This window comes from Octodon degus, unplaced genomic scaffold (assembly GCF_000260255.1).
Source record: "Octodon degus isolate 3935 unplaced genomic scaffold, OctDeg1.0 scaffold00122, whole genome shotgun sequence".
NCBI classification, from domain to species: Eukaryota; Metazoa; Chordata; class Mammalia; order Rodentia; family Octodontidae; genus Octodon; species Octodon degus.
In genome coordinates, this window is record NW_004524698.1 from 5626429 (window position 1) to 5644896 (window position 18468).

The window sequence follows — 18468 nt, forward strand, 5'->3', positions numbered from 1 at the left end:
GAGTTTGATACCTGGTACCATCAAAAAATAAAAAAGATGGCTACAGTAATTATACTACTAATTTCTATTAGTTCATGGAAAAGAACAATTAGTGCTTTTACTGTTTGATCAATTTTGTGTGCCTGTATCTTTTATCTGACCAACTACTTTGAAGATAACAATACGCAATATAGTGACCATTGTTTTTGTTTTGAAATTCTGTATTATTGTTTTTTCTCATTAAAAAAGTTATAGTTGATCATTGCTGAAACCATGTGAATGAAAGAACTCTAATAAAATGGAATAGAAAAGCAAAGGTGGGGAATGAATTTTGACAAGGACAAAGGTCAAGCTATTAGAGAAGGGAGAGAAGAACCTCTCTCTTATGGATGACACCAGAGTAGGAGAAAAAAGATACTGAAAACTAACAAAAAATGAGCAGGATAAAGACCAAAACCTTGTGTATATCAGAAGAGAAGGAAATGGCTTAAGAGGGGTTGATCTTGGTGAAATCAACTGTAACAAGAGGACCAAGAAAATATTATTTGGCATTTCATGGGGTTACATGAGTAAGCAGAGATTCCATGTGGGGAGGCAGTAGACACAGCCTGGGGACACCACAGATTTAAGAAGTTTCATAGGAGAAAAAAAAGCAGTGCTAAAAGTAAGGAGGCCTTTGTAATAATGAGTGAAAGGACTAAAGAAAGAGTGTTATATAGTGGAGAAGCCCTGTCCTATATCTAAAAAGGCTTGTATAGGTAGAAGGAGATAAAAACAAAGCAATAACAGAGCACAATTCCAACTCAGTGAACTACTGAAAAAGAGCTTTCTAAAAGATATATTAGAGATAGGAAAAGGAATATTGTGGGACAGTCCTGCTTCAAGGTTGTATATGGTTAGATTTTTGAACTTATGTGTAAATATAAGAAGTATATAATTCTTTATCCCTATTTTTTAAATATATTCTAATTTTAAATGTTTTTTCATCATATTCTATAGGGACTTAAAGTTCAGTGTATCAATACTTGATGAAAAATACCTGTTCCATGTTATGCCTAAGATGTTGGATATTCAGACAGCGAGCTTAAGCCTAACAGCCTAGGTTGTATGGTAATAACAATAAGCTTGTCTTCTGGATGGTTAACAACCTAAGTTTGCAGACCAAAATTAGAGAAAAAGGAGGGCCTCAAGAAAAGCCAACATTTTGGCCCTAGCCTTCCAAGGTCAAATTAAGACTCAGGACATATGAGAACTTGTACTGTAACGTCATGTAACTCAGTAGTGTCCCAAATTTTCTGACCAAGGAGATTATGGGGCCAAAGAGGAAAGTGATCAATGATGTAGAGTGTACCTAAGGAGAGTCACATGGAGAGAAGACATTCTCTCAGGCTTTCACAGAGAGCACATTGGCCAAGCAATGGCCGTGACTCATCCACATGGCTGACTGACAACGGTTCTACAATCTGAGGTATAGGATCTCAGGATAAATCCTGAGGGGATTTTACTGACCTTATCAGACCCAAAAGCTACAACTCTTGTTGCATAGGCCTTGCTTTATTTTGGTCTTAACCATCCAGCAGAAAAGTATAAAAACGAAGTATAAGAAGTAAAGCCATGCTGATATGTTGAGCTGTAGGAGACTCAGGTCAACAATTCCTGACATTGCCAGTGAAGCAGGAGACCCAATACTATTATGGACTACTGAACTCTTTTAGAATATTTTGCTGAGTTTACACACCTATAATATTTAAATGATGGAACTTAACCAAAAAATGGGATACAAATGAATGTCCATTTTGTATCTGTGTATTCAAAGTGATTAGGATAGATACATAGTTACATTCTTTAAATGAATAGAGGGATTTCTTCTAATGGTGTTTGTAAATAGGATATCAAGTCTGCATCTTGTACAGCAATTAGCCACTAGGAAGAATGTATGCAATGTGTTAATTATTGAAACTGTCCTACCAATTTGGTTTGAAACTGTCTCATTGCTATTTGTTTCTCAATAAAATTATGGGGAAAAAAGATATATTAGGACTGGGAAGATAACTTGATGGTCTAAGCACTTGCCTGGCAAGCTCAAGATCCCAAATTTGATTTCTGGTACCACATGCCGTGTAGGCCCTAGAACTCCAGGAGTGCTATGCTGGTCCTGAAACCAGTTGTGGTGGTATACACCTGTAATCCCCGTGCTGGGAAAGCTGTGACAAGATTACTATGAGTCTAAACTGCATAGTGTGACCCTATATCAACAACAACAAATTTTTTTAAAAAAGATATATTACTTTGGTCATTTCTGAAAAGTAATTGATAAGGGAAATTTCTGCCTTCAGGTATCTCACTCTATAGAGTCTTCAAAAAGTCTCTGATATCTACATCTTCTAGTTATTAAAAATCTTTTCTCCATAACTTGGCTGAGTCCTTCTAAGTTTCACAGAAATTAGAATTAAAAGTCAGGCTAAGAAAAGATACACAAGGTCATATGGCCCATTTTGGTATCAGGTGTAGAATACTTTCCAATGTGCATGCTGTATTCTGGTGTGCTTTTAGAATGTCAAGTGAATGGCATTCTCACAGGTTGCCTTTGAAGACTGTTTCATAATCTAATAGCTCTCACTGTAGGGAAACTCTTGATCTCACCTCGTTTCTTTCCTGCTGGATATTTATACATGATTAACAATTTGTCCTGAGTAATCTCCTTCACCACCACTTGACCTGTGCATACTCACTTCTACTTCAGAATCTCTGGACACCTGGAGCATCAGCCAGACCTCTCCTTTTTCCTTTTTCAAAGCACATTACATCTATCTGAGTAAAGGATTTCAGTGGGTAAAAAGACAGTGGGTCTTCATAATTTTCTGTTTTAAGTAATATAAAAATTTCTTATTCTGATAAGGTCCTTTCTATTTTTCTGGAGAATTGAGAAAGTAATGTGAAAAGTTAAATTTGGGGGAAAAAAGATAACCATGCATAATTTATTATTCAATCTTCCAGAAGAATGTGTTCCACAATTGCAAAACACATAAGTTGGAACATCCTAGGTAAAACATGAAGTCTAGTTGTTTTTTAGATCTTTATTATAGTATTGTAGAGGTTATTTAACTCATTCAAAATAATAAAGAAACTAGTAGGGTATGGTCCAAGTTTATGTCCTACCTTCAGCATTCCCCCACCATCATTATAGATGATATATAAACTATTATACCTTTCATTATTCTTGAAAATATTCTCCCTTAGTATTTAATATCATGACCAATTTTTCTCCACAAGAAGTTGTTCCCAGAAGGGTTTTGACACATGTTCACATGTAGTTTTATTGTGATACCAATCATCTTGCTTCACCGGGCTTCTTGTGTATCCTACACACTGAGCATCTCCTTGTAAGAGGCCCAGAGGGACTCCCACACATACAGAAAGTTTGTCATAGGAAAGAAACCCTGAAGTTGGCAAATCCACCTTGTTTATATAAAGCTTAAGGAAGCCTAGAGTTGACTCTGATTTCTACAAACCTGAGAAGTACTCATCAAAAGAACATAAGCACCTTGATTCTAATTTCAAAAATCTGTACATACTACTTCCTCTCAAATAACTTAATAAGATGCCATAGTAACCTAAAGTTGAAAATTTCTAAACCTAAGCACACCATAATCCATATTTCTTTAATTCTTTGTTTGCCTTGTCACCAACATACCTACTTGTTCTTAACATTTTTCTCATCTACCAGGTCACTAGAATTTAAAACATTCTGTTTCCTAAATATTTCTTCTGTTTTCATTCTGCACATAATTAACTTGGTTTTGACCTTCATTATCAAAGGGTTAAAATGCCTAGACTGTTACATTGGTCTTTGACCTTTGTCCCTGACTCCATCTTCATTTACCTTCAAATCAGTGTCCTAAAATGCAAAATTCATATTACTTCTCTGCTGAAAACTGTCCACTAGTTAAGTCTTCCAGATAAAGGCTCAGCTCCTCATCCTGATCTGTCCAACTTATCTGCTGACATTTCCTTCTTAATTATTTGTTCTAAGATCGCTTGCTTAGTGTGCATATAATTCTTAACATTCTGGACTCAGTGGCCAAGCATATTTAGAGGTCCTTGGCAGACTAGGCACGTGATTTATATATATGGCATAGACACTACTGGGACGACCAACAGGAACAACCTTGTCTTAAATGCAATAAAGGTTTGGTTTGGAGTTCCATATTGTCTTTGTATTCAGTTCATCTTAGCCAGTCATGATGATGTAGCAATTTTAACATTGGGATAATAATTTAGACTTTTGACCCTGAGAGAAAACATGAAGGTGTAAAGATATTGTTTATCTATCTTGTACTTTTGAAACTACCCGAAACTGTCAGACAACTAGCAATTAAAATTATCTTGTTCAAGCAAATACTATTATAAATGTAGAAAAATCAGATTAGCCTTTTCAAGGGAACTAATGATTCATGAGTCACTAAGACAAAATCTGTCTTTTTAAATAGATGAATAAATAAAAACACAGCACAGAAAATGGCTAACACCACCATCCCTTAAAACACATTGTCTTGTATAGTTGTTTATCTTTGCAAAATATATGACATGAGTATTTACCCATATGTGACTTTGTCAGACAGAGTCAAAGTTTCTATCCTGCTCACGGCAGGCTTAGGTGCCAGAGCACTTAGACAGTAATAGCTCTTGAGTGTTCACAAGTTGTTCCACTTCACTAAATTATATTACAGACCTAAGACTGTAGTTAATATGCTTGGGCACACCTTTGACTATAATGGACACAGTATTTTCCCTTTTGGAGATGCTTAAATCTAGTTTATTATGAAACACAAGCACTCATTTGAACCCTCCTGATCAACTTAATTGAGTCCTGTTCAATTTTGTAATGTAGTTCTTTCTCCCCCTAGAGGAGTGAGAAAAACAGCTTCTTCTCTACCTTGAACAGAGCTCTTAGAGATACCTCCAATCATCTTGATTCTAAGTTCAAAAGCCTGTACATATTACTTGCTTTTAAATATCTTAGTCAGATGCCATAGAAACCTAAAGTTGAAAATTTCTAAACCTGCAAAGCCTCAACATGCTAGACTGTTATGAGAGCCCTACAATGAGTTGTGTCTTCTCTATAGTTAGTGTTGATGACCATGCAAAAGTATAGTATTTGTGGTCAGCAGAACACAGACTGTAATAATAGTAATAAGATATTTCCACAGAAAGTTGGTCCTAAACATTTTCTTTTCTCTTTACATTTCTTTTTTGTTTTCTTTCCATCCTTGTTTGCCCAATTCTAAAACATCAGCAAAGCAAGCATCAGTGGTAGGTTATTGTCTCACTCACTTTGTTCATTGCTAAGACAAAAATACCCAACACCTATACTTAAAGGATGAGAGGTTTATTTTAGCTCACAGTTTTAGTGCTTTGATTCCATCACTGGCTGGTTCTGAGCCAAAAGAACATGGTGGAAGGGGCTGGGAAGAGGACAGCCGCACACATCGTGATAGCCAGTAAGCAAAGAGAGGAAGAGCCAAGAAAAGAGATAGTCCCTTCTAGGTCACCCCTACTGAATGTCCCTGCTGATCAGGCCACAGCACATTAAGCTATATATAGTCCCTATGATCCAATCACTTTGTGAAAGCCCTACCTTAGAACACATGAACATCTGAAGTTTTTAAGGGACTTTAAAAAATCTAAACCACAATAACCATAGCTGGTTCTTTGTAAATAGTTTTGATTTTGTAGCATTTGTTGGGGTGCTGTGTAAAGCCCTGCTGTATGAATCCAGCTTTAGACATGGAGACAGGTGCCCAGCCATACTGTTCTACTCTTGCTGTTCCTTGCTGGCTCCTGAGATGCTGCCTTCCCTCTACCATCCATTTCTCTCATTAAGCAATCAATGTGGCCTGTTGTCTGCTAAACTCTGGGTAATTTCATTTGGCCCCAGTTATCATGTAGGCATCATCTAGGAGAGTGAACAGATCACTCTCTTTTGAAGATATTTTTACACTTAGCTCTGCAGTTCATTATTTGTATTTTTAATGATGCAATCATCATACTAGTTAATGTTCTTCCATCCTTTCTTTTTCTCCTAAATGTCTCCTGGGAAACTTTTACAGAGCCTCAGTCTGTATTCTCTTAGCTATCGTAGCTACCCAAGATGGAAGCCCAGTGCATGTCTCTGTTTATCCCTAAGATTTTGCTGAGAAAACCTTGGCAGGGTCCTTGATCTCACTAGCCCAAAAATATGAGGTATACACACAGTTCTTCTCTGGTCTAATTGAGATAGCCTAATTAGAAAACAGCATATGTTACTTCATCTCACAAGGAACTCCTATTCCCATCCTTGTAACTCTCTGGAAACTCTTCTAATCTCATTCACATAAACCTTAGTATTTGTTCTATTTAAAGTCCTTATTGTGTTGCTATTGGGGATGGCTCACAAGGTCTGCTTTTGTTTTGATTTTGAAGTATATGAACATGTTTCACCTGTCATAACCCTTATGTACAGCCTCCTGTAGGCTTACCTTATTGCATTGTCTCAACTCTTTCTGACCCCTTTTCTCGTGGCGGCACTTCTACCATCATTTCAAGTTCCAGTTGATGCTCTTTAGTCAACCAAGACCTTACCTGTCATCTACATTAAATCACTGTGCTTCCTTCAGTTCTTTACCTTTACTTCACCCTGTTCTCAGTTTTCATAACTCAGTCTCCAACAGATCTGACATGAAAGAATCCCCAAAATCCTCACCAGATACTACCTACCATAATTCTCAATAGAGCTTTCCTTCTTAGCAATTTATAATTAACCTTGTTTTACATGTGATAGTTCATATTTTAAATTAAGTTCATTTGTCTATATTAATTAGCATGTGTTGACTTTTCTCTCCTTTGATTGCTTTCAGATGGTGTTTGTACTTAGCAAACTCCTAACAATTACTGACTTTTGTGTATTGCATTGCTAATTCGTATTAACATTGCATTGTTAATTTGTATTAACTAGCTCAATATCCTATAGTCAGTTCTAATTCTGGCAACACTTGCCAACCCATTTGTCTAGAGGCCATCAAAGTTCTTTATCCAGTTGGCTATACCTCCCTATCTTCTCGCAACTGAACAAATTCCACACTATTTAATGTAAAGACTATCCTTAACTCTTGTTCAAAGTGCTAGCCCTCCTTTGATAGACATCTTTTTATTGAGATATATTTGTATATCTTTATGGATTATATGATGGTAAGTTGATATGTGCATATAGTGTGTAATAATCAAATCAGGGTTATAACTCCTGTCTCTTCACATATGAATCCTATATGTTGTGAATTTCATTCTTTTCTAGTCATTTTATCATAGATTTTTAAAAAATCAGTAGCTATTCTACTGTGCTGTGGAAAACCAGAACTAATTCCACCTTTCATTTTGGAGTCCCATTATCTATCTTCTTTCCATTTCAACATCTTGAACTTCCCATTCCACTCTTTTAGTGACCACTATTCCATTCCATTCTTCTGAGACACTGAATTGTTAGTTTCTACACGTAAGAAAGTGTACAATTTGCCTTTCTGTGTCTGATTTATTTTTCTGAACAAACTGATTCCAGTTCTACCCATGCTTCTGCAAATGACAGGATTTCATTCATTTTTGTGGTCAAATATATGTATATCATACACATTTTCTTTATCCACCTCCACCCATACATGGGTGACCATCTTGTTTGATGCTGTGTTTTAGATGTTGTGAATAGTGCTAACATAAACATAGGAATGCAAATATCTTTTTGGTATAATGATTTCTTTTCCTAAATAATAATAATAATAATAATAATAATAATAATAATTTCTTTTCCTTTGGAGGCATACTCAGAAGTAAAATGTCTAGATTATATCATAGTCCTAGCTTCATTTTTTGAAAGAAATCTCCATAATACTTTCAATAATGACTGTACTAATTTATATTTCCACCAACCTTTCAGGGACTGGGGACATAGCACCATGATAAAATGTTTGCTTAGCATGTGTAAGGCCCTGGGATTAATCCCCAATAAACACACATGTGCACACACACATACACACATACACACACACACACACACACACAGATATCTCTTTATGATTTTAATTTGCATTTCCCTGATGGTCATGAGATAGAGCATTTTTTCATATACTTACTGGCCATTTATATGTCTTAAAGGAAGTATCTATTCAGAAATTTAGCTTATTTTTCATTGGATTATATGGTACTTTTCTTCATACCATATATATTCTAGATAATGATTTAAGATAGTTTGAAAATTATTTCTCAATTATATAGGTTATTAATTAATTCTATTATTTCCTTTGCTATGCAGAAGGTCCTTAGTTGGCATTTTTGTTGTTAAGTTCATGGACTGTATATATTATCTGGTTAACATAGTCTTTTTATGAACATTAATTCTTCCAGTCCAGGAGCATAGCTTATTTTCCCATTTTTGTCACTTCTATAATCTTGTCCATCAATGTAATTTTTATTGTAGGGCCGGCCAAAAAGCTCAGCAGATCAAAGTGCCTGTAAGCCGGTGCAGAGGCCAGGGATTTAGTCCCCGGGCCTGCGGTGCCAGCCCCGCCCCTCAGGCACACTGAGACTGCAATTGAGACTGGGCCTGGTGGCGCAGGCCAGTAATCCCAGCTCTTGGAAGGCTATAAACAGGCAGATCACTATGGATCTGATCTAGTAGTGAGACGCTGAACACCCTGTAGACCTTTCCCTAAAGTACAAAAAAAAAAAAAAAAAAAAATTACTATAGAGATCTTTCACTTCCTTGTTTAAATTTATTTTAAGTATTTAAATATTTTAGCTAGGAATGGGATTATTAAGGATTTTTCAGCAATTTTACTATAGTATTCCTTAGATGTCTATGGATCATTTAGAAAAATATTTTTGTTCCCAAGTATTTGTGCATTTTTTATCATTTTTTTTAATTGTAGTTTTATTCCGTTGTGGTCTAAGAAAATAGATCACATGATTTTAAGTTTTGAAGTTTATTGAGACTTATTACTTATGTAATCCTAAAGAATGTTCCATGTGCTGAGTTAAAGAATGCTGTTAGATGAAATATTCTGTAGGTATCAGTTGGATCCATTTGTTATGTATTGTGGTTCAACTTAGATATTTCTTCGTTCATTTTGCTTGAAAAAATTATGCATTGAAGAAGGTGGAGTGTTGAATTCCCCAAGTATTATTGTATTGGGGTCTATGTCTCCCTTTTTTGGTACATATGTTTTTATTATTTTAAAAAGAATAATAAAACATAAAGACAAAAACAGAACAAGAAACAAAAGCAATACAGAATTTCAAAATAATGTCATAAGAAATTAACAAGCTGTTATAATACATATAACAATACATATTATCTTCAAAGTAACTGCATATAGGCCAGCCTGATAGCTCAGTGGACTAAAGCGACTGCTTAGGCAGAGCGCAGAGGCTGGGGTTCAATCCCCCAGCATGCCCATGCTGGCCCCACTCCTGGGGCACACTGAGATGGCGATTGAGACTGGGCATGGTAATGCACACCTGTAATCCCAGCACTTGGGAGGCTAAAAATAGGAGGATCACTATAAATCCAATCTATGTAGTGAGACCCTGTAGACCCTGTAAACCCTGTCCTAAATACAAAAAAAAAAAAAAGTAATTGCATATGTATTTATAATTTTTGCAGCTTGTTACTGAACTGATCTTTTATCAATAAATAATGACTTTCTCTTTCTTTTTACAATTTTTTATATGTATAGTCCACTTTATATAGTATAGCTTTTAATTTTTATTGCCTGATATATCTTTTCCAGCCCTTTACTTTAAGTCTATGAGTATTTTCACCAGTGAAGTGAGTTGCTTTTAGGTAGCATATAATTGGGTCTTATCTTGTATTGGCCTTGGGGAATTGTTTTTGTTTCCTGGTTCTATTATGCCAATCTATGTTAAATGATTGGTGAATAATCCATTTATATTCAAAGTTGTTATCAGTAGGTGAAATTCCTTGTCATTTGTTGTCTTATTTTGTATCTTCTTTGTTCCTTTCCACCTCTCTATTTAACTTTGTTATTTGGTATTTTCTAAGCTGTAGTTTCATTCTCTTTCTTTATTGTGTGTATCTATTCTCTAGTGAGTTTTGTACATTTTTGTGCATTCATGTTTGTTATGATTTTTTCTCTCTAATATAAGACTCTCCTAAGCATTTCTTGTAAGGTGGTCTAATAGTGATGAACTTCCTTGGCTTTTTCTTATTGAGGAAAGATTTTATCCTCCCTTATTTATGAAAGATAGTTTTGCTGGATATAGTATTCTTGATAGGGAAGAATTTTAGTTTTGTTTTCTTGCTTTTCTTTCAAGACTTTTAATATATCGTCCAGTTTTCTACTTGCCACTAAAATTTTACTGATTCTGTCATAAGTCTAATAGATGTTCTTTTATATACAACAGCATTTTTCTTAGGACACTTTAGTTTCTACTTTTGATTTTTTTTTTCTTTACTTTTGACATTTTGACTATAATATACCTCAGTGGAGAGTAAATCTAGCTAAGGTCCTTTGAGCCTCCTCTAGCCTAATGTCCATATCTCTTGTGAAATAGGCTTATAGTACCTTTTTGCTTCCCCCCAGCCCTTTTACAATTTTCACAATATGTGAATATTTGTGGGGGTTTGGTCTCTGTGGGTTAATTCATAAGATTTGATATCAAGTTCAGAAATTCTTCTGCTTAGTCTAGCATGATGTAGAAGTTTTCAGTTGGACTTGTATTTCATTGACTAATATTTTAGCTCCAGTATTTCTGATTAGTTCTTTTCTGTGATTTCTTTGCCTTTGGTGAAGTTCTCATTCATATTTTGAATTATTGTTTTTATTTATACTGTCTACTATATTTTCTTGTGTCTCACTCAGACATATATTTTAAATTCCTTCTAGGCATATGTTGGCCATCTCTCATGTTGCTAGGACAAGATATCTACATCTGAAACTTTGAGGAGAAGTTTATTTTGACTCATGATTTCAGAGATTTCCATCTGTGGTTGGCTGGCTCCAAGACAGAAACTTCATGGCAGAAGGATGTGGCAGAGAATAGTTACTCACTTTATAGAAGCCAGAGAGCAGATCACAGGGGAAGATCTCCAGAGAGTGAGGGACCAGGGACCAAGCATGGTCCCCTAGGTCACCTCTATAGTCTGGACACAATCAGAAGTGCACTTTACTAATCTCCTAAGCAGATTTCATGACAATCACATGGAAAAGCTTAACTGTCACAAGACGTTCCATGTATTTCCTTCAAATTGAGCTCTTTTCTGGAGAGTTATTATATTATTCTGAAGATGTTATGTTTCTTGTATCCCTATCTATGTCTATGCATTTGGTGAAATGGCTGCCTCCCAATTTTATGGAATAGCTTTTATCAGAAAGATTTTTCTACCTTGACAGGTTTGTGGCATCAGTCGTGTAGGTTCATTGGCTTTGGATATAGGTTAGCTCAATTGTGTGATTGCTTCAGCTGTGATTGATGTCATCAGTGCCTGTCAATGCCTCAACGATCAAGATTGCAGCAGTTCGTGAAAGTAGTTATACAACTTCACAGTGAACATAGATTTCCCAAGGTGTGTGTTTCAGACCCCACTGGGTCAAGTATTGATGGCACTGGGGCTTAGGTTGGCAGCTATCGCCGTCATGGTACTATGTATATAGAGATATCTGTCTTCATTTCTCACGAGGCAAGCACAGGTGACAAGCACAATCTCTGAGGCACAGGATGTCTTAGTTACATTTCTCACTGTTGAGAAAAAAATATCCAACAAGCCAAAGTTAAAAGAGAAAAGCTATGTTTGGCTCACAGTTTGAGGAAGTTTTAGTTCATAGTTGGCGGGATCCAGGCAGGGTGGCATGACATCTAGATATAAGCCATAACATTCTCCCCCAAGCACCCCAAAGAATTGTGCACATCCCTTTATGCAAAAAGCATTTAGTCCATCTCCAAGTGTTTCTGGGTCCTAACAGTTTCAGCAATGTTGAAAAGTCCAAGTCCAAAGTTTCTCCTGAGATTTAAGAAATAGCCTTAGCTTTAAACCCCTGTACAAATGAAAAGAAAGGTAAACACTTCCAACATTCATTGGCACAGAATAGACACTTCCATCACAAAAGTGTAAATAGGGTGATACAAAAGGATAGAACTGAAACAAGTCCAAATCCAACAGAAAAAAAACATTGAGTCTTATAGTTCCATGTCCATCATTTGAGGCAATCTATGGCAATCTGTGAACTCTGAGGCTCGTTTCTCAAAGCAAAGTATTTTACTTTTGCAATTTTGAGGCTGCCAAGTTGTGCAGTCCTGCAGCTTCCTGTGATATCCTCAGGCTATCTTTTCTATTTTCCTGTTTCTTCTCAGCAACTGTGTTCTACTCTGTTCTGTCTTTGCAGTCCAGGGCCTTCCTGGGCTTTCTTTCTGGCCAAATGTTTTAAATCATTCTACAAGGTTCTTTCCTCTTGATTCTCAACATAAATCTGATTAAAATCTCCCAACACTAGCCATGCTACCCCATCAACATTAGACTGTCTTGAAATTTCTTCTATAAGATTAGTCAACCACTCTGAATCGCAGTTTCAGGCAAAGTCTCTGGACATAAGCAAAATGCAGACAAATTTTTTGCCAAGTCATAACACACTTTGTCTGGAGTCCAGCAGCCAATGCAGTTCTATCAAGCATAAGCCTCCTGAGCCTGGTCTTTGCATCATCATTTCTACCAGAAGTCTGTCTTCTGAGCTCTGAGCAGAATTTCTCAACAAGTATAGCCTAAAACATTTTAGGGTAGAAATATGTAACTGTTTTAGTAGAAATATGTAATTGTTTCTGTTAACATTTTAGAGGAATGTTAATATTAGAATATCCATGGTTGTTAGAAAATAACAGTTCTGTTTTATGTTTTAAAGTGACATTCAGATAAGATAATAATATTAAGCTTACTGCTTCAAAAAAAAAAATTTTAGGTAGGACTGCTTTTTCAGCCAACATCTCTGAACCTTAGCAAAATCTTCCCACAAGCCATTTCCAAAGGCTCCTGATCCACATGGTCAAGTATACTCACAACAACAACCCCACTTCTTTGGTATCAAAGTCTGTCTTAGTTACTTTTCTCATTGCTGAGACAAAATACCTGATACCCAGAGTTAAAGTGGAAAGATTTATTTCACTCACAATTTATGGAAGTCTGCAGTTGCATCGCTTCATAGCAAGGAGGCATGACAACAGGGCAGACAGAAGGTAGCAAGCAGCAAGTCCAAGTGACTTTAGTAGCTTCTTTCTGCCCCCTTTTGAATTCTATCTAGGCTACTGGGCTTAGGGTGCGTGCCAAATGAATCAGTAAACTGGTTTAGTAATCACACACTCTTAATCCCAGCTGCACACACTCTAGATCTAGCAACCTCTAAAAAATATACCCGCATTTATGACCACATAAGGCTTTGGGGAGACATCTCAACACAAGCCATAACACAGGATGTGAAAGACACCTTCCCCAGTACTCTCAAGATTAGTGCAGGAGGTGACTGAGGCGAAGCACAAGCAGCTACAGTTCTAGATGGTCTATGTTAGGATGCTCTTTATATTTTACAAAATGAGCACATGTGGTACTGGTAACCATGGACTCAAGGTGTAGAAAATAAAGGGATTCTTCCCTAGATCCCAGGAAGCGATATGAGTGGTTTAGTTATTATAGCACTTTCCTAGAGTCACAAGAGACAGATAGAAACTTCTTCACATCCCAAGGGACACATGAATGTGATGCTGGGGCTTTAGGCAACAACATGTATGGTCCCAAGAAAGTGAGTTGTGGACATCTTTCATAGATACCCTGAAATATGTGGAAATGATGTTTTGGCTTGTGTTTATATTATAATCCTGATTATACTCCAGATTATTTTCCAGAAGACCTTCCTGAGGTTTCACAAGTTAAATGCAGGTGGCACCAGGGCTTGTAATTTTGGTATTTTTGCCCTGGATCTGTAAGTTGTAGATGAGAATACCCCTAAATCACACAAGGAAGCTGCTTATAGCTAACAGGCTCCTGGCAATTGTACCCTCCGTCCTGGACCTAAAGGATATTAACATGAACTTTCCCTGGTTCCCAGAGACAAACATGATTGATGCCAGGACTCTTGCACTTATGACTACAGTCCCAAGGTTGTGGGCTGGGTTGGGGACCTTTTCTAGTTTTCATTGGCCAATGCAAGTAGCAGAGACTTGGGGTAGTTGCATTTCTGGAGCTGCAAGGTATGGAGGGAACTCTCCACAGACTTAGAGAATAGGGTTGTGTGGGGTGTGTGTGTGGGTGTGGGTGTGGGTGTGGGTGTGATGTTGGGACTTCATGTACTGAGGCCAGGGGCTAGGAAGAGATCTTTGCTAGTGCTCATAGGGTATGTACTTACGGTGCTATCCTGAAACTTTGAGACATAGCCAGGACCCTCCCCAACTGTTAAAAGATAGGTATGGGTAATGCAGAGACTTTTTGCACCAGCAGCACAGATGTCAGATAGTTGATCAAAGTCTTGCCTGACATCCAGGCTCCAATTAAGCAGACACACATAAGTAGTAAGAGGCAGAGATTTATTTAAGGGGCCATATACTCCATAGAGTGTGAATTGGCCGAAGAGAAAGCTCAAGAATAAGTTTGACTTAGAGTGGTCCCATCTGTTTCAGATTTAATTAAGGTTTAAATACACAAGGAAGTATTTCAAGTGAGCAGTACCCCAAGTTAGAAATTTAGGAACTGCAGTGAGCTCCAGGGTTGGTTTCCCTTGTTTTCCTAGAATTGAGCTATAAGAGGTGGTAACTAATGTGACTACTTTCCAGTCAACTGAGAAGTAAGTTCACTCTCACCTTGGAAGGTGAACCCAGGAACTTCAGTGTTAAAGCTGGAACTAGCAAAGTTGCCCAAGCCCATTGGGGGATCAAAACCACAATGCTAATGATATTATAATGACCCTAGGTTAAGCTAAAGCCATCACAGTACATGCTTCTTAGGCTTGTGTTAAAAGTCAAGAAAGTGAGGTGAAGCAGGAGCATATTTTTTTTAGGTTCATGTCATAATATTAGGGAAATATGAGAGTAAAACCATACCTCTAAGGTTCATTGAAGGAACTGTGGTAAACTCAGGATGTTCTTGTGGTCTCCAAGAGCCAGAAGATGTTTTTACTGTTATGAGCCTAGGGCTCCCAAATTGTCTGCATGCTTCCCACACTGTCTCCTGACTTGCTAAAGCAATGGTCTAGGAAGATAACCTTTCCTTCTTCCCATTTTGCAAGTACAAATCAGCCTTGAGTCTTGCCTGTGTCTCTGGAAGCCACAAGTCCTAAAGCCACAAGATGCTGAGGGGGCTGTCTTCTGCCTGATGAAACCTTCTTCTCCTCCTCCTCCTCCTTCCCCTTCCTCTTCCTCTTCCTCTTCTTCCTCCCCCCTCTCCTCCTCCTCTCCCCCCATCCGCTTCCTCCTCCCCCCTCTCCTCCTCTTCCTTCTTCTTCCTTGTATTTTAGAGAAGGGTCTACAGGGTGTTCAGGGTCTCACTACTAGATCAGACTCAGTGAGTTGCCTGTTTATAGCCTCCCAAGAGCTGGGATTACAGGCACGCACCACCATGCCAAGTTTCAGTTGCTGTCACAGCATGCCCTGGGGGTGGAGCCAGCACAGCAGGCCCTGGGGATCACACCCACGGCCCCTGTGCCTGCTTGCAGAACATACATACTTTTAAGGGCCAAGGCTTCTGTGATTCAAGGGGTTAGCCACCAGAATTACCAGTGGCTGTTATTGCCGCTTGGGCTCTACAGTTTGGGAGAGGCTCAATTATACTGTGTCTTTTGAAACAGTAGTTGCTCTAAGACTGGGCAGACTTACAGTCGTGATGATTGTGAGGCCCCTACAGGTACAATTGCAGGTCCACAGCTAAGATGGAGGTTTACTGATGCTTTCCCACTTATCTTTCCCCAGAAATGTGGAATCCTTTCTCCTCTAACTCCCTCAGCCAAAAATTGATGTTGAAGTTGCAGTTTTCTTTGTTCTTTTATCTAGGTTACCTAACTCTCCATATTGTTTTAAAGTTTTTGTCACTTCCTTGTTGATTTCTAGAGTCTTTGCTCCATCACTGTCCTCAAAGTACAGCTTTTCATTTGTGTTTCTGGTTCATCTCTGTGGTAGAGTTCTGTGCAGGGCACCTCTTGGGTCTCTTGTAAGAGCCATTCTTCAGTGAGCAGCCAAATTGAAAGACTTCACTTCTCTAATGATTCCACTGTCCTATCTATGCAGATCATATATGCAGATTATTGGATTTCTATTAAATCACACTCTGTTTTGAGTCCTAATAGCAAGATGAAGGGTGAAGTTAAATCTTTATATCGGTCTTTAAATTATGAAGACTATAGAGAACTAAAAATAGTCCAGGTTCAGTGTTCCATGTGTTATTGACTGTTGCACAATTCTTCATTTTTAGCTTCCAAAGAAAATAATTTCTTAGCCTTTGCTTTATCTGTCATTCCCAACTGTATATCAGAATCCATACCTACTCAATTTAAATATTCCTACCAAGAATTCTATTTCAGTTTCCCAATAGGTCCTGTTTTCCTACACACTCACTCAAATTATTAACATAGTATTACAAATTGGACTGTCTTTTATAAGCTTTCTGAGAAATATTTTCATATTTGAAATAAAGCATGTTAAAGTAGCTACAGTTAAATACAGCTTTAGTGGACAGAATGTAATCAAAACATGGACAAGACGTTAAGATAATATGTGCCAAATTTGCTGCTTGTATAAAGTTACTTGATATGCGGGGAATAGAAGTCAGGGGGAAGGATTTAGAATTACTTTTCCACTGGTGAGAAAATAGGTCAATTATTTATAAGATTTGATCATCAGTTAAAAATGGAAATGATGACCTTTTTTATAGACTTTTAAAAACTTGGTGTTTTTTATTGACATGTACAGAATATATAAACACACATATGACTTTTGTTTCTTAACTTTACAGGAAATCAATGTGTTGACAGTTGCATTGGTCAACCAAGACCGAGAGAACAATATTGAGAAAAGAAGCCAAGGCTTAAAATCAGAGAAAGAAGCTCTACTAATAGGTAAGGAAATTCTGTTTCCTTCATCTATTCCCTTAAATAATTCTTAGCTGTTGCATAAAATTTAATGTTTTAGTAATTCACCTCCAACTGTTAACAATTTAAACTGCTTTGACTTCTGGTTGGAAGTACAATTAATTTTGTCAAGATTATATTATGCACAGTATAAATTAGTGGCATACAAACTAGTCAAGTTTTCCCTTTCCTTCAGCCATGCACATATATTAGTTGCTTTTTGGACATAAAACTGAGTTCAATAAAACATACTAATTTGCATGTCACAAGGCACAAATTCAAATTCTAAAACTAGGGATGGCCCTCCTGACTAGAGGCAATATTAGTTCTAGTCCAAAGTTCCAAACCAAGACAGGCTCTTGTGCAGGTTTGCACTCAGAGATTAACCTTGAAGGCTCTTAGCAGTCACATCCTAAAAACAGCCCCAAGGCCAAACCTACAGTACATGTAGCCAGACTCCTATGATAGAGCGAATGCTGGACAGTCTAATCCAAACTTCCCCATCCAAGTGCAGATTCACTTTTACAAGATGGACAAAAGAAGCAGACCACTAAGAAAGGGGAGAGGAGGAGAAAGAAAGGTTTTGTTCACCTGAAACATTTAGTTGCCCCACAAAACACATCTAGGTTGCATTTTTCTTTGGCTGGCCCAAAAACAGACCCCCTAACCATTCTCTTTTGAGATTCATCATCAGGAGTGCCAGCAGCAGTCCTTACTTTCTCAGAGCAGAATACCTGTTAAGGTGTGGTGGTAGTATGTCCAAGAACCTTCCTTAGCAGCTGGCAGGTCCCTGAAGCCCTCAACCTTAAGGAAGAAGGTACTGCCCTTGCCTTAGAGCGCAGTCTTGGTTCAAGTTGTGCCTTGGCACTGACCCCAGGTGGGGTGCCCATTTCAAGCTCCTTTTCCATGGAACAGTTAACAGTGAAGAATGAGGCCACTATACACATGAGAAATTCTTTTCATGTACTTTGTTATCTGGCAAAAGTAGTACCTGGTTGCATTTTCTAAATACTGTGTATGCTTTCACCTCAAAATGACAGGTACACTGGGGCCTGCAGAAGCTGGCACAGGAGGAATTAAATTCAAGAGATAGTCCAGACTTCATCCATCATATATAGATTTTTCAAGTACAGGGTTATTGAATATGACATCAACTTAGAGATACTCCAAGGAAAACCAATTATTTTTTTTTCCTCTCTGATGATATACAGCTGTAATAACATGCCATGCGCAAGTCTCAGAAGACATGCTGATGTGCTATCAGTTCCAGTTCCATACTTAGTTGGTAACTGGATTTTTCTCCTATTGGAAAATGTGCCCAGTTCTGACAACTGTATCTCTTTCACTC

The 18468-nt window shown here is 37.6% G+C and overlaps 1 protein-coding gene across 6 annotated transcripts in view; it reads left to right on the plus strand.

Moving 5' to 3' along the window:
- Positions 1 to 18468, plus strand: part of Enox1 (ecto-NOX disulfide-thiol exchanger 1) — a 661835-nt gene that overhangs the window by 619671 nt on the left and 23696 nt on the right. For all 6 annotated transcript variants that reach the window (XM_023700180.1, XM_023700182.1, XM_023700181.1 and 3 more), the window contains one exon: positions 17006 to 17108. In XM_023700180.1, coding sequence (XP_023555948.1) covers positions 17006 to 17108 — 103 coding nt within the window. The remainder of the gene's footprint in view (positions 1 to 17005; positions 17109 to 18468) is intronic.